The 14,324-nt window shown below is 51.6% G+C and overlaps 1 protein-coding gene across 1 annotated transcript; it reads left to right on the top strand.

The window, feature by feature from the left end:
* The first annotated feature begins 6,308 nt into the window (after positions 1-6,308).
* On the top strand, positions 6,309-11,923 carry EGR3 (early growth response 3). Its single transcript, XM_020975768.2, is given in 3 exon segments — positions 6,309-6,928; positions 8,212-8,486; positions 8,488-11,923. Coding segments are annotated over 3 exon segments (1,224 nt in total). The 5' UTR covers positions 6,309-6,774; the 3' UTR covers positions 9,283-11,923.
* The last annotated feature ends 2,401 nt before the right edge of the window (positions 11,924-14,324 follow it).

The following is a 14,324-nucleotide window of genomic DNA, read 5'->3' as shown; positions in this document are numbered from 1 at the left end:
GTATTTTTATTGTGATTATTATAATGGCAGAGTTAATGGGTGATTGTGGATATAGGTTAGCAGCACCACCTTTGAAGGATTATCATGAGGCTCAAATGAGACATGATACATGGGAGATATTCTGCAAGCTTTAAAGTAAATGCAAGTTATTATTATTATATTATTATTATTATTATTATTACTGTGATGGTGGTATCTGTGATATTAACAACAGTGACGAAGATCCCCCTTCATTTCCCTACAGTTTTGTTCATTCTCTTACCTCCTTCATCTTGTCTTCTTACACCATCTTTTCACTCTTTCTCTTAGATTAGGGTGTCAACCTGGCCCTCTGAGGACAGGAATCACCTGAATCTCCGTCCAACTCACCAAGAAAAACAGGCTGTAGGTGCTTGATAAATATTAACCCCAGGAACCATTACACATCATGATACCACAGATTTGGAGCTGGAAGGGACCTTCAAGATCATTTAGTCCAATCCCCTCATTTGACAGATGAAGAAACTGAACTGGAGAGATCTTGACTTACTCAAGTTCATACAAGTAGTGAGAGGACTGTCAGAGTTCGAACCAAGGTCCCCTGACTCCAAATCCAGTGTTGTACTGCACCAAGCACTGTCTCTGTCTCTCTCCCAATTCATCATAGCCTCTTAGTTTGTTAATGAGACATCACCAAGAATTAGTACTGAGAATAGGCCTACTAGCAAACTTTCAGTCCCCCTCAGGGCACTGGGGATTATCTGGGAAACTGAGGAAAACGAAAACACAGATTTTAGGGATGGTCTCTCAACCATGATGCCCTCCTACACAAGACCAGTTTATACATAAAGGATACAGGTGGCTGTAATATAAAGGGCATAGAAAGCTCCTCACCCCGGTCCGCAAAAAACTACCCCAGTCTATGACTAGGCCTCACATTCTACCACTGCAAGCTTCATCCTTTCTGGTAAAGCATTGCTCTCTTCTCGGTGGTACTCTTTTAAAATGCAAATCCCCTGTTGAAAAGCCAAGTTAAGTCTTTAACACTTCAGAGTGAAGAAATTTGTCTGAACAATTTCATGGGCAGGAGGAGGTACCCCCTGACTCTGCTGGACACCTTGAGGAAAGGAGAAGGTAGTGAGTGAGTAGAGAGAGGAAGAGTAAGGCAATCCAGAAAGAAGATACTGTCATACCATCCCCTATCAAACCCTCTTCCAGGAAAGGCTGGAGGCAAGATGCTTTCTGTGCATTTGGGGATCTGGAGCATTGTTGTCCCAAGCCCTTATTCAGGGACCTGCCTTGAATTCACCAAGGAAAACAAGTCACTAGCTCCTGGGTTCCCTGAGCTCATATCCATCCATCCATGCCACCTCGAAGGTATAGCTAGGGGGACTGGGTGACATCCTGAGGGGGGGAGGGGAGAGAAAGGGAGGGAGGGAGGAAGGGAGGGAGGGAGGGAGGGAAGGAGAGAGAGAGAGAGAGAGAGAGAGAGAGAGAGAGAGAGAGAGAGAGAGAGAGAGAGAGAGAGAGAGAGAGAGAGAGAGAGAGGAGCCAGGGATTGGGTTCTCTTGGCACCTGGTACCAAAGGGGCTGGGCTTGCCTTTCACCATCTCCCAGGGTGAGGACACTCTGAGCCAGTGCCTACTTGCTCTGCTACATGTTTCAGGACTTCAAGCTCAGGTAATTAGGCCCTTAGCAATCTCACCTGGGTCTGCCAATGAAACCAAAACATCCTGGGCTCCTCCACTGAAGAGAGGGTATGAGCAGCATTTTCCCATGGGGAACTCAGGACTTGGCACCAGAGAAAACTGAGTTGCCAGGGTCTACAGGAGCAGCCTCTATCACTTACACAGGTGTGCCCCTCTCTCTCCCCTGAGTTTATGCTCTTCCCTGATGTCCTTGGGGAGGGAGAGGCATGAGCAGTGGGAATGACCTTCTCGGCAGACCACGCCTAGACCAGACATCGGGTGGTAAGAGTCTTGGATTTGAAAACTCTTCACCAAACTATCTACAGCGCCTCTACAGAAGCCTAGGAGGGAAGGGGCAGCCTGTGAACCTATAATCATTGAATCAAAGGACCATAAAGTTTGGAAAGGACTTTAATGGAATCCAGGGGTGTGACGGGCTCCTCTGACAATTTGGTGCAGCTTCTGGGATCTCTTTCCAAAATCACATTTTTAAGTAGCTGAAGGAGATGTTAAATTTCAATTAGAGTTAATGAGTATAAAAACATAATTTGTTTTTGCCATCCAAGTTCACCGACCTCATGAATTCTATCAACAGGAGTCCACGAACCCCAAGTTAAGAACTCATCTAACCTAGATCCTTTAATTTATTAAAAAAAAAGAAAAGAAAACTGAGGCCCACAGAAAAATGGGAATTTTTAAGTTAAAAGCGAATTGCATAAAATCGCAGAGGCAGCATTTGAACCCAAGACCACAGCTAAGGTCATTTCCATTATATTGCACCATGCTGAAAGCAGCACTCCTTTTCAGATCCTCCTCACTGCATCCAAAGGGGTATTTCAGAAGGATCAATGTTTAATATAGCACTTGGGGGTAGGGGTAGGGGTAGGGGTGTGGTGAGGGCTTCATTTTATTCCCTAGTTGTTTCATGATATAGGTAGACAACTGTTACATTTCTGCTAATCCTTAAAAAGTCCCAGCATTCTTCTCACGGGCTTTGGTCCCCTTGGCTCTAATACAACACTTCAGATGGAAGAGCACCTCAACTAGTTACTTTGTTATAGTCATGGTGAGGGCGGGGAGATGGGATTGTCTTATCCAGGAAGTCAAAGGTAGAGTATTTTATCCAACTTTGTATCTTCGCCCCTCCCCCATCCGTGCCAAGTACATCTCTCAGCACTCAATACCGCCTGAAAGTGATTTTTTTTCAGTGAATGTCTAATTGTTTTTATAAGGTGTCTCATCTCAAACCCCCCCAAAGATTTTAATTAACTCCTCGAAAGAAGACTCACATCCTTCTTCCAGATACCAGCACAATACTAAACACATAGTAGGCACTCAACAGGTATATGAAGGGAATTTAACTGAAGATCCCCATGAACCAGTCTGCGCTAATGGGAGAAGGGGAATATCCCCCCACCCCCACCCCGCACCTTGTTTGACCCCATCCCTTTCCCTCTTCCTCAAAAACTCGGTACGTCTGGGGAGCAAACCTAGAATAGCCCGGCTACCCAGATATTTTCTGAAGAGGCCAAGGGCATTCTGCACGGAAGGAAGCAGCAGCTGGCTCTCGCCAGTCGGACTTTTTGTAGTTGTGTACTCCCGGAGTATGGGTCCTGGGACAGGAAAGTGGGAGCGTGGAGGGCGCTGGGGGGAGGGTCGGATTGCAGGCTTCTCCCATCCCGGCTCAGGGTGGCCGGAGCCCTCCCACTTCCTCCCTCCCTCCTCCGGGGGAGAGAGGGGGCATCCCTGCGAGCCGTCCGGTCCAGACCCAGCCCCTCGTGGGAGGCTCCGCTTCCGAAGTCACCGCGCCCCCAAGGACTGGTTAGGGTGCAAAGGGAGGGCGCAGCTGGCGGCTGCCATTCCTCCTCCTCCTCCTCTTCCTCCCTAACCGTGACCCCCCCACCCCCACCCCCACCCCCCCCCACCCCCGTCCTGGCCTTCCTCTCCACCCAGAGGCTAAGAGCCTGGGCTAACTCTTCCCGCCCTTCAGACCGCCTCCTTGGGTGACGCGACCGGCTATGCGGTTCCTTTAAAGGCTGCGGGTTCCGCTCTCTTCCCTTTTCCACTTGTAGCCAAAATATGCAAATTCAGAGACCGGAATTGGCAGCCAAATCGAGCCCGAGAAGGGGCGCGACCGCCGCGTCACCGGATCCTTTCCTTCTATGGAGCTTCCCCGTTTGGCCCGCCGCCCCGCGACCCTCCTTGCAGCCGCCCGGGCCTCCTCCCCCCGTCCCCACGCGCGCCGCGCAAACACACACACATTTACACACCTCGCACGCCCACGGCCAGGGGCTCAGCTGGGACAGCGCAGCCCCCGGGGGCGCAGGAGCTGCGGCGAGGCCCTTTTCGGGCCTGCTCCCTGGGCCGCTGCGCCCCGCTCCCTCGGGGTGGGAACGGGGGAGCCTCGGGAAATCTGCTTTTTTTAGAAGGGGTGCGAGAAGAGTGGGGTGGGGAGGAGGGGGAGGTGGGAATCCCTGCACCTTCCCAGGACAGTAGATGTCCTCGGAGAGGGAAAGGCTGGCTGTGCCAACCCTAGTCTGTCCCCAAAGCGGAGGAGGGAAGAGAGGAAGAGGCTGCTGGCATCCATCCGCCCTCTCAAAATGTGAGGCTTGGGAGTTCCTCCCACTCACTTGTCCCCGACTCCAGGCCCTGCGCAGAGGGGACCCGGGGATTCTCTCGTTTTCCCACCCCCACTGCCGGGAGAAATCCGTGCCCTTCTCCAAGCCTCCCCCCTGCGCCCTCGGGGGTTACGGGACTCTCCCAGCCCCCAGAACCGCTTAAGAGGGAATCCTCCCACGGAAAGAAACCGGGGTCGTTCATACGCCTACCTCACACCAAGTGGCCCCATAGCGTGTTGGGACAGCAGGCTCCCGGGGAGGTATCTGCAGTCCCCACGACCCGCCGTGACTGCAGCTAAGACCTCCGGAGATTTCTTTTGGCACCCAGACCCCCCACCCACTGCTGAGTGGCTTCGGAAGACCACACAAACAACAACCCTGATGAAGGCCCCGGGAAGCCAAAGCAATTCTCCCTTCTCCCCCAGTCCCCCAGATTAACTGGTTGCGGGTTGGGGGTGGGGGGCAAGGTGGAGGTGTCGAGGGAGTCCTGTTGCTTTCGGGAGGTGCCAAATTCAGAGGCATCCCTTGCCTACCTTGCAAGGTGCTTTCATCGGTTTTCTTTACCTAGAGGCAGTTGCTGGGTGGTGGGGGTGGGGGTCGGCGGAGAGGTTATCTATATCTTACTGACAATTTGATGCTCCGCCCCTCGACTCCAACCCGACTTCACCTTTCTACCCTCTTCGACCCTTGCACAGAACCAGCAGCCTCTCCGAGTCCTAGGCAAAGAGCGCATCTCCCCCCTTGTAACCCAATGCGCCTGGGAGTACATAAATTGGGGCTCAGGAGATGAGGGAACAGTGTTGAGATAATAGTTAATTAAGGAAGTTCCTAGAATTCTGGATGGAAGATACCTGTCGGGCTTTGTCGCTGCAAACGGACTCCCCGCCCCCCAAGTCACCTCTGTTACTTCTGGAGAGACTGAGGACACACCAAGTGGGCGGGGTCGGGGGAGGGGGAGAGTGCTACAGGGGCTCAGAAGCTTTTTCCCCTGGTCTTTAAAGAGAGATCAGCGCCTATTTACTGCGGGGTTTCTTCCTCGGTTGCAATTTTTTAAAGCTCTTCAGAGAAACTCTAACCCCCTACTGACCCCCAATCCCAATAAACCCACCCTCCCGTCACCGACCTGAAATAACACCAAGGTCTGGGAGCGCTTGCGCCGGAACACACGAGCACACACACGTGGCTCCAGCTTTTTCAAATATGAAGCGCCTTTACTTCTCCCCTCCTCTCTGCTTAACCTTCCCCTCCCCTTCTCTAATGGGGCCCATCCTACAACCCAACCCTGGCTCTCCAAAGAAAAGGTTTCGCACTTTGTCCCAGGATTTGGGCAACTTCAAAGACCGACTCTCTTCTTTCTCCCTTCCCCTTTCCACTTCTCTTCTCCCCTCCTCTTTTCTCTCCTCTTCTCTCTCCTTCCTCTTCTTCCCCCCCATCTCCCCTCCTGTTCCCCCCTTTTCTGTCTTCTCTTCCTTTCTCTCCTCTTCACCTCCCCCTTCCCCCTTTCCCTTCTACTCCGCTCCCCTGCACCCAATCAAATTCAACACACTTATTAAGCACCTACTATGTGCAAGGACACTACGTAGATACAATAATGAAAAATGGAAACATGGGCCTTGCTTTCCTCTCCCCTACAATTCTTTCTTCTCCCATTCCCCCCTCTCCCTTAGTCTATCTACTATTCTCTCTTTTCCCCTCCTTCTTCCTCCGCCTTCTCTTCCTCCCTTCTCTCCTTCTCTCCATTCTCTCTCTTTCTTTATTTCTTTCTTTTCTTTTTCCAGCTAACTGGAACCGCGAGCGATGAGAGCGCTGCAACACTGGCTGCAGCGGCTTCCTGCTTTCTAATGTTCCATTGTGAGGAGCTTCCATTGTGACGTCGAGCCCCTTCGGCAGGGCTTTGTCTGTCCATATATGGGCAGCTACGTCACGGAGCTTTCCCGGGGCTCGGATAAATAGGCTGGTGGAGTTCCCTGGCTGGGAGCATTTGGGCAGCAGTGAGCTTGCTAAGAAGCTGTGTGGCTGCTGGTGCTGGCGGCGGCGGCGGCGGTGGCGGTGGCGGTGGCGGTGGCGGCGCTGGTGGAGTGTGTGGGGGGGTCCCAGGAAAGCAGGCACGCGTGTGTGTGTGTGAGATCAGTAAAGGGGCAGCCTCCAACACCTGCAAGCCAGGGCCCCCCTTCCCGCCCCCCCACCCACGGCACACACCCCCCAACCCCACCCCACACAGCGCCTAGCCTCACACCACAGCGCCCAAGGGCGCACAGAGGGCTGCACCCCCTTTCCCCCCTCCCCCTTCTTCCACCCACACCCCAAAAAAAGGGCTCTCCTCCCTCAGCCCGCCCCCCTCCCCCTTTCCCTCCCCCCTCCCCCCCGAACTTTCCCTCTCGCATGCTTTTCCCCCGCACCACGGATCGCCTCTCGGATGCCGCTTCCCGGGGAGCTGTGCTAAGAGCGATCGGCGGCGGTGGCGGTGGCGGCGGCAGCTCGGGAGTGCTATGACCGGCAAACTCGCCGAGAAGCTGCCGGTGACCATGAGCAGTTTGCTAAACCAACTGCCTGACAATCTGTACCCCGAGGAGATCCCCAGCTCTCTCAACCTCTTCTCCGGCAGCAGCGACGCGGTGGCTCATTACAACCAGATGGCTACAGGTAAGGAGGAAGGAAGGAAGAAGGGGGAGAGGAGGAGAGGGAGGGATGGAGGGAGGGGGGCGCGCTGGGAATTTTCCGGGGGGCGAGTTGCTTTTCCCACCCACCCCTCCCGCCTCCCGGGCTGCGGGGAGGCTCCTTTGGAGACGCCGCGGTAAAGGCTCCGGTTATCCCGGGTGGGTGCAGCCGCTGATGGGAGGTAGGTGCTAGTGGCTCCACAGCTCTCTCCCCATGCAGGTGGCCCGATCTTCAGGCTCAACGCTAGGCGTGGCGATCTCCCCCTTCCTCTTTCTACGGGTGCATGTAGGGGGGTCTTGCCTTTTTCTGTATAAGATCGGCCCTTCCGCCCTCCCTCCGGGAATGGAGCCATGTGCGATGAGTCCCCGCGGTAGGGAGAGGCACTGCGACGCTGCCTTTCCAGGGCATTTACCGGAGAGAAACTGGGTGTGGGTACGGCCGGGGTGGGGGTTGGGGGTGGCGGGGTTAGGGACCGACCGATCGGGTGCATGGGGACCCTGAAGGGGACAAGGGAGGTAGAGGAGGGATGACTGCTCCCGAAGGGGAAATGCTGGCCAAGTTGCCCTCATCCTTTCTCCCCAGCTCGTTCTCGTTTCCCACCCCACCCCCTCCACTGAGAGCCCGGAGCCTCTCCAGGCCCCAAGGAGGAGTGGGGGCGGGGGAGAAGGAACAGTAAGGGGAGCTAGCTCTCGGCACTCAGTGTCCCTCTATACCCACGGTGTCCCCCTTTTTGCTTTAGGGACAAAGCATCCAATAGTACTGGGGGTTGCTGCTTGCCTCTTTCCCACCGATCCTAGGGCATAAGGGAGGGGTCTCGCAGGGGTAAGGATTTGAGAGAATCGGCTGAGTTTGTCGGGGTTGAAGGAGAGAGACCACTGCGCTCCGCTTCTGAATCTACCTGTAGCTACAGCTAGCTACCTGCCTGCCCCTCCTCGGGGGGAAACAATAAACCTGCATGTGTGTGCGCGTTATGCGCGACTGTGTGCGCGAGTGTGTTATACGCGTGTATGTGTGTGTGTTGCATATACTCCACACCCCGAGCCATAGTACGTATTTTGCTGTATCCCAGGTTGCGCCCGGTAGATCGGCACCGCCCGGTTCGCGCCAGGGCGCGCGTTGCTTCTTGCCCCATTAGCTCGCTCGCTCTCCTTGGCACCCCACCCTCTCTCGGCACCTGGGCACGGGTCTGGGCCCCTGGGCCCGCTTTGCGCGGCGCTGGCGCTCGGGTTCACTCACCCCTCCCCTCTCTCCCTCCCCCCTCTCCACAGAGAATGTGATGGACATCGGTCTGGCGAACGAGAAGCCCAACCAGGAACTCTCTTACTCCGGCTCCTTCCAGCCCGCTCCGGGCAACAAGACGGTGACCTACTTGGGGAAGTTCGCCTTCGACTCCCCTTCCAACTGGTGTCAGGACAACATCATCAGCCTCATGAGCGCCGGCATCCTAGGGGTGCCCCCGGCCACCGGGGCGCTCAGTACACAGACCTCTACCGCCAGCATGGTGCAGCCGCAGGGCGAGGTGGAACCCATGTACCCGGCGTTGCCCCCCTTACTCCAACTGCAGCGACCTCTATTCTGAGCCCGTGTCTTTCCATGACCCTCAGGGCAACCCCGGGCTCGCCTATTCCCCCCAGGATTACCAGTCCGCCAAGCCCGGTTTGGACAGTAACCTTTTCCCCATGATCCCCGACTACAACCTGTACCACCACCCCAACGAGATGGGATCCGTCACGGAGCACAAGCCCTTCCAGAGCATGGATCCCATCCGGGTCAACCCGCCCCCCATCACCCCCCTGGAGACCATCAAGGCTTTCAAGGACAAACAGATTCACCCCGGCTTCGGCAGCTTGCCCCAACCGCCGCTCACTCTCAAGCCCATCCGGCCCCGCAAGTACCCCAACCGACCCAGCAAGACCCCGCTCCACGAACGACCCCACGCGTGTCCGGCCGAGGGTTGCGACCGCCGCTTCAGCCGCTCAGACGAGCTGACCCGGCACCTGCGTATCCACACTGGCCACAAGCCCTTCCAGTGTAGGATCTGCATGCGCAGTTTCAGCCGCAGCGACCACCTCACCACCCACATCCGCACTCACACGGGCGAGAAGCCCTTTGCCTGCGAGTTCTGCGGGCGCAAGTTCGCGCGCAGCGACGAGCGCAAGCGCCACGCCAAAATCCACCTCAAACAGAAGGAGAAGAAGGCAGAGAAGGGGGGAGCGGCCTCCGCCTCCTCGGCGCCCCCTGTATCTCTGGCTCCCGTCGTCACCCACCTGCGCCTGAGGACCTGGCTCCGGCTCCAGACCCCACTTTTCCCCTCCAGTGCCTCCCAGTTGCTGCCTTGAAAGTAATGGGGCACCCCGCCGCGGAGGAGCAGGGGCCGCGCCCTGGCCTCTCCCTGGACGCACGGCCCCCAACTCCCCTATGATGCTTCCTACCCACCCCCTCGGCACTAGCCTAGGAGTCGGGGTCCAGATGGGGGAACCCTCCCCCTCGCCGCCGCCCTTCACTGGGTAGGGGGGTGTGGAAAGGTGGCGTCTAGCCCGCTTTGTTCAACTCGGATCGCCTTGATCCACAGGGGGCAGGTGGGACTCACCAGGGACCTTACGAAGACTTGTGGGTGGGGTGAGGAGCTTAGTCCGACCCTTGCACACCCCACCGCCCTCCGTCTCCACCTCCCCCGCCCCCCATCTTGGAGACGGGGGTGGGAGGGGGGGAGATGAGGAGCGCACCAAAGCGCAGTGCTTGCTGCCCGCCGTGTGCGCGCCTGCGTGCGTGTGTGTGTGTGTGTGTGTGTGTGTGTGTGTGTGAGATGTATGTATGTTTGTGACTGAGCTCTCAACTGGGCTGTTTTACCATCCTCCCCTCAAAAAAAAAACTCCCCTTCCCACACCCAGTCCCCAGGCTTTTTGGAGGAGAGCCAGGGCAGATAGCTGGCATTGGGGGTCGGCCCGCGGGGCGGGACGAGGTGGGCTTTATTTCGTCTGATGAGAAATCTTTCTTAGCGAAATGCCTCGGATGCCGCCGCCTTGGGGTCTCCTTTGGTCCCTGGGTCTTTAACCTCTTCCCTCCATGGCCCTCAGGGCGCTTACTCTCACCTGCCTGGAGAAGGGGGCAGCCATAACTGAGCCTGCTTTTTTTCTTTATTTCCTCTTTTCATTCTTTCCATATATTTTTCTCTCCTCCTTTTCCTTTCTTTTTTTTTAAACTGACTTTTCATCCTGTTCTGCTTTTCTTCCTTTTCTTCCTCACCCCTCTCACCATTTTCCCATCCCACCCCCACTTTCCACTTCTCTCAAACCACCCTTTTCCAGAAAGAGCAAGGCCCACCCAACTTCCAACTTTAGCTGGCCTAGCAACCCCCTTCTCTCTGCCCCGAGTGCGGTTGTATTTTTGTTTCTCACATACAGTGAAAAGTCACATATTCCACCTCTCCTCACAGAAGAGAGAGATGGCCCCTTTTTTTTTGTCCTAGTCATCACACATACAAAAAAAAAAAGGTACAACAAATTGAACTTAAATATATGTGTGTATGTGTGAAAACACACACAGAGTATTCCCTTAGCCGGATAATATCTCTACGGTACTTGGTTATCTGGTGCAGTGCACGTGGATAATCTTTAAATATACAGCTTTAAATGTTTTATTTTTGGAAGAAATGCTAACTGTGGAGGAGATTATATATACATATATATGATATATATACATAACTAGTATGTATATGTGTGTGTTTATATCCAAACTTTCCTCAAAGGAAGATGGGGATTTTTGCATTGACCTCTATTACTGGATGATCTTCCCATACCCAAACCTTAACCTCTCTATTCTCTCCCCTCCCACAACTCTCTCTTCTTGCCCTAACTTGACCCCCGAACCTAACCCCAAAGCAGCTCTGAATGTGTTATGGTGGCTCATTTGAAGTGGAAATAGAGGGGAAGTTCTCTCCCCAGCAGCTTTCAGCACAGGTCTGATTGAATGTACCTATTAGATTTATTTCTCCTGTGGTTAGGAAGCTGCTGAGAGAGGGTGTATAGGTCTGGAGTTTACAGCGTGGGTCTGCTTTTAAAGTCACTTTATGCATTTCCCACCTCTCTTTTTTCTTTAAGAAGAAAAAAAGCACCTTTTCGGTGGTGGATAAAATAATACTAAAGGACTTGAGACAGAAGGAAATGGAAAGGCAAAGGGCTGTGAAATTTCAGGGGAGTTTTTACCTTTTCCTAATTTCTAAGAGGAGAGAAAAGGTCTGGGAAAGGCCCACATTTTTTTCAGCTGAAGGGTAAAATCTTTCTTTGCAGAGACAGTATTTTGCTGAATACTTTTTATAATGTGATAATTATTAAAAACAAAAACAAAACCAAAATTTTTGGTCACTTCAAAGCTAGAAGGAGGAATCAGATATCCCTTAATATTTTTTTTTCTTGCTCCTTCTGGTATATGCATGTCACTGCATGACAGCTCTGAGTTTTCTTTTGTTTTAATAAAACTGTGCTCAGACATTTAAGCTAAACTAAGAGAAAAAAAAACTTTGTTGCCAAAAGGTTGTGCTATCCAGGTTTTTATGTCTGCATGTAAAAACAAAACAACTAGAAAATGCACTCTTAACTTATGTGAACTGAGAGGAACAAAACAAAATCAGGTTTTAAACAGGAAAACCTAAGGGGAATGATATTTTTTGAAAGACTTTTGTATAAAGTTGAGTACTTAGAAAAAAGACAAACCAGATGTAATATATTTTGTGGATGTTTTTATTTCTTGGATTTATAGTACCTTATACTAAGGTAACCAAAAGTATGCTTGATATTGTGAAAAGGTGAAATTCTTCACCAGCATTTCATTTGCTCCTTTGTCACATTGTAATGCCAATATGATATAGTTAATGCAAACAGCATTTTTAAAAGCCGAAATATTGAAATGGTGTAATGTCGTACCATTTGCACTGTGAGCAAATGCTAAAACAGTAAATATATTGTGTTTGCTGACAATCAACCAGGCTGTAAATTTCATTTCGTGTTGGGGTCTTTTAATTCTGTATAGAGCATGTTTATTTTTGTTTCTTACCTTGGTTTGTTTGGTTTGGTTTGGTCTGGTTTCTGGTCTTACTTCCCATGCTCAGACAACCTTCATAGAGAAAACGTGAAATGGGAAGAGGATGGATTTTATCTGGGTTCTGGTGCCATTTGGAATCCGGGTTTAGAGGGTTTTGGTGGTTGTTGGTTTGGGGTTCGATTAGTTTTTGTTGTTGGTTGGTTTTTGGTTGTTAGTTGGTTTGGTTTGGGTGCTGCTCTGCCGGGATACCTCGATCTGTCCTTCCCAGAGGTGAGAACCACAAAGAAGTACTCATGGATGCATTCATGGGAAACCCTCTGGGTTTCTACAATCAGTAACCTTGGAGAAAACCCCTCTTGGTGTATGGAATCTTGCTAAAATGACCAGGGGGGAATGGAGAAAAGAGAATAGGACCTCGAAGGTTCTCTGCAGCCATGTTCAGACTCTCTTGCTTGAAGCTTTGTGAAAACAGAAAATGGGAGGATTGCTTTGCCTACAGCTTGACTGAAGACTTGGGAGGGAGAGCTTGGTGCCCAGGGCTGTCAAGTGTGCTGCTGGGTCATTTGGAAACTGCCTTAGCAGCTACAAAAGGTGAGGGTGGGTAGGGATGGGAAGAGGAGAGCTAAATGCAGCTGCCCTAATCCTACTGGGACAGAACTTCTGGAGCTTTGTTTCAGTCTTATTTGGAGCTGACTGCCTGGTCTGAAGGTGGCTTTGGCTTTTGGAAATTTTTCATATGGACTAACCAAGGAAGTAGGGCACAGAAGGTGCTCTTTTTTTATATGTGGCCTTTGTTTTCTGCTGAAATACAAGCCCGACATCTGCTTTTTTTCCCATGGGAAATAAGAATTGGAGGGGGGGGAAGAGAAGGGGGAAAGAGCCAAAGGTTTGTCTTCAGGTCTGTCTTTGCATATTGGTTCCCTTCCGTTCATACCTTTCATCTTTCACAGCACACGTACTTCTCTCACCTTAAGAAGTTTCCTATCAGGCACTCCCCCCCCCCCATCTCCTTCTTAATCAGTGCATTTGCTAGGTTAGATGATTTTCCCTTATCTCCAGCTGAGCCAGCACAGAAATATGTTCCCCATACCCACTCACCCAACTCCTTTCCTCACGTTAGCTATCTTCATATTTCCCATTCTTCTCATTATCACTTTTTGCACCTATGGGAGCATGAGGCTTATTGCTGGAGAATCATACTAGGGTTCTAGATGGTAACCAGTCCTCTCTTCCTCCTGTAGCTGTTGGAAAAACTCCTCTGAGCTTCTTTGTTAAAAGTTTTCCATAGCTTCAGCCTCACCAAGGACCAAATAGCAGACAAGACTGGCAGGGAAGAATGGTGGGCAAATGGGTATCTTTGCCACCAAGACAAAAACTATATCAAATAATTGTCGGGGGAAATGTTTGATAGCTTCTCTTTAAAGGGACAGTTCTTCTCACCGTCTCCCTTCCCCCCTACTTCCCCACTCAATGAGGAGGTGGTGGGTGGTATTTTTTTATTGGCAAGTCACCAAGAAGCTTAGTCCAGGCCTGGGTGGAGCAGGTGCATTAGGGCCTTGGAGCAGAATGACTTTCAAGTGAGAGACACACAAGGAGAATGCAGTATGGAATCTTGTAAAGTTTCCCACCCACACAATTCTAGGCCAGTGTTGGCTACCATCTTGAATTTCCTCCCTCACCTTAGGAAACTCTTAACAATCTGAACTGTAGTTTTCCATAATGACAAGTGAGGAAAGGAGCTAGCTTTTTACTGATATTATCCATGGCAAGGAGGGCCTATAAGCAACCACATAAACTCCTCTAATACGATACCTCCAAGGCTTGCTTTCAGCCCTATTGTCACTTTTCCCACAGTCTAGATTCCTGTTTACCAATGGACTTTATTAAGACCTCTTCCTTTTTAAGTATTGGTTTCAACGCTATTACATGTGATTGATTGCCTTTAGCATTCTGTCTTAGTGGGCATCTTTTCCAGTCAAATTAAGCCTTCAGGTTTGTACTTTTATTCAAGAGTATACTATCTAATGTATGTTCTATAGCTTCTCATTAGTATTATTACTCAAGATGATTTGACCAATGGGTTACTTGGCAATATAGCACCTTGCCTGACTGGCACCAGCCCTGTGTGGTGTAATCACTGATTCACATTTTGTAAACAGATAAAGTTGCCCCAGATGTGATCACACCTGCATCCCAACCTGCCAGGTTTGGGGGGTAGAAATGAGATAGGAGTGAAGGTTCAACTCTGAAACTTGGGACTTGAGTAAGTAGGATGGAGGTTTGGCCTAAATGAGGACACTCATTGAGAAAGTAATTATGAGCACTGAGATTTTTTTTCTTG

Source organism: Phascolarctos cinereus, unplaced genomic scaffold, assembly GCF_003287225.1.
Source record: "Phascolarctos cinereus isolate Bilbo 61053 unplaced genomic scaffold, phaCin_HiC Scaffold_2;HRSCAF=192, whole genome shotgun sequence".
Taxonomy (NCBI): Eukaryota; Metazoa; Chordata; class Mammalia; order Diprotodontia; family Phascolarctidae; genus Phascolarctos; species Phascolarctos cinereus.
Note: the sequence above shows the minus strand (reverse complement) of the source record. Positions and strands in the feature narration are given on the sequence as shown.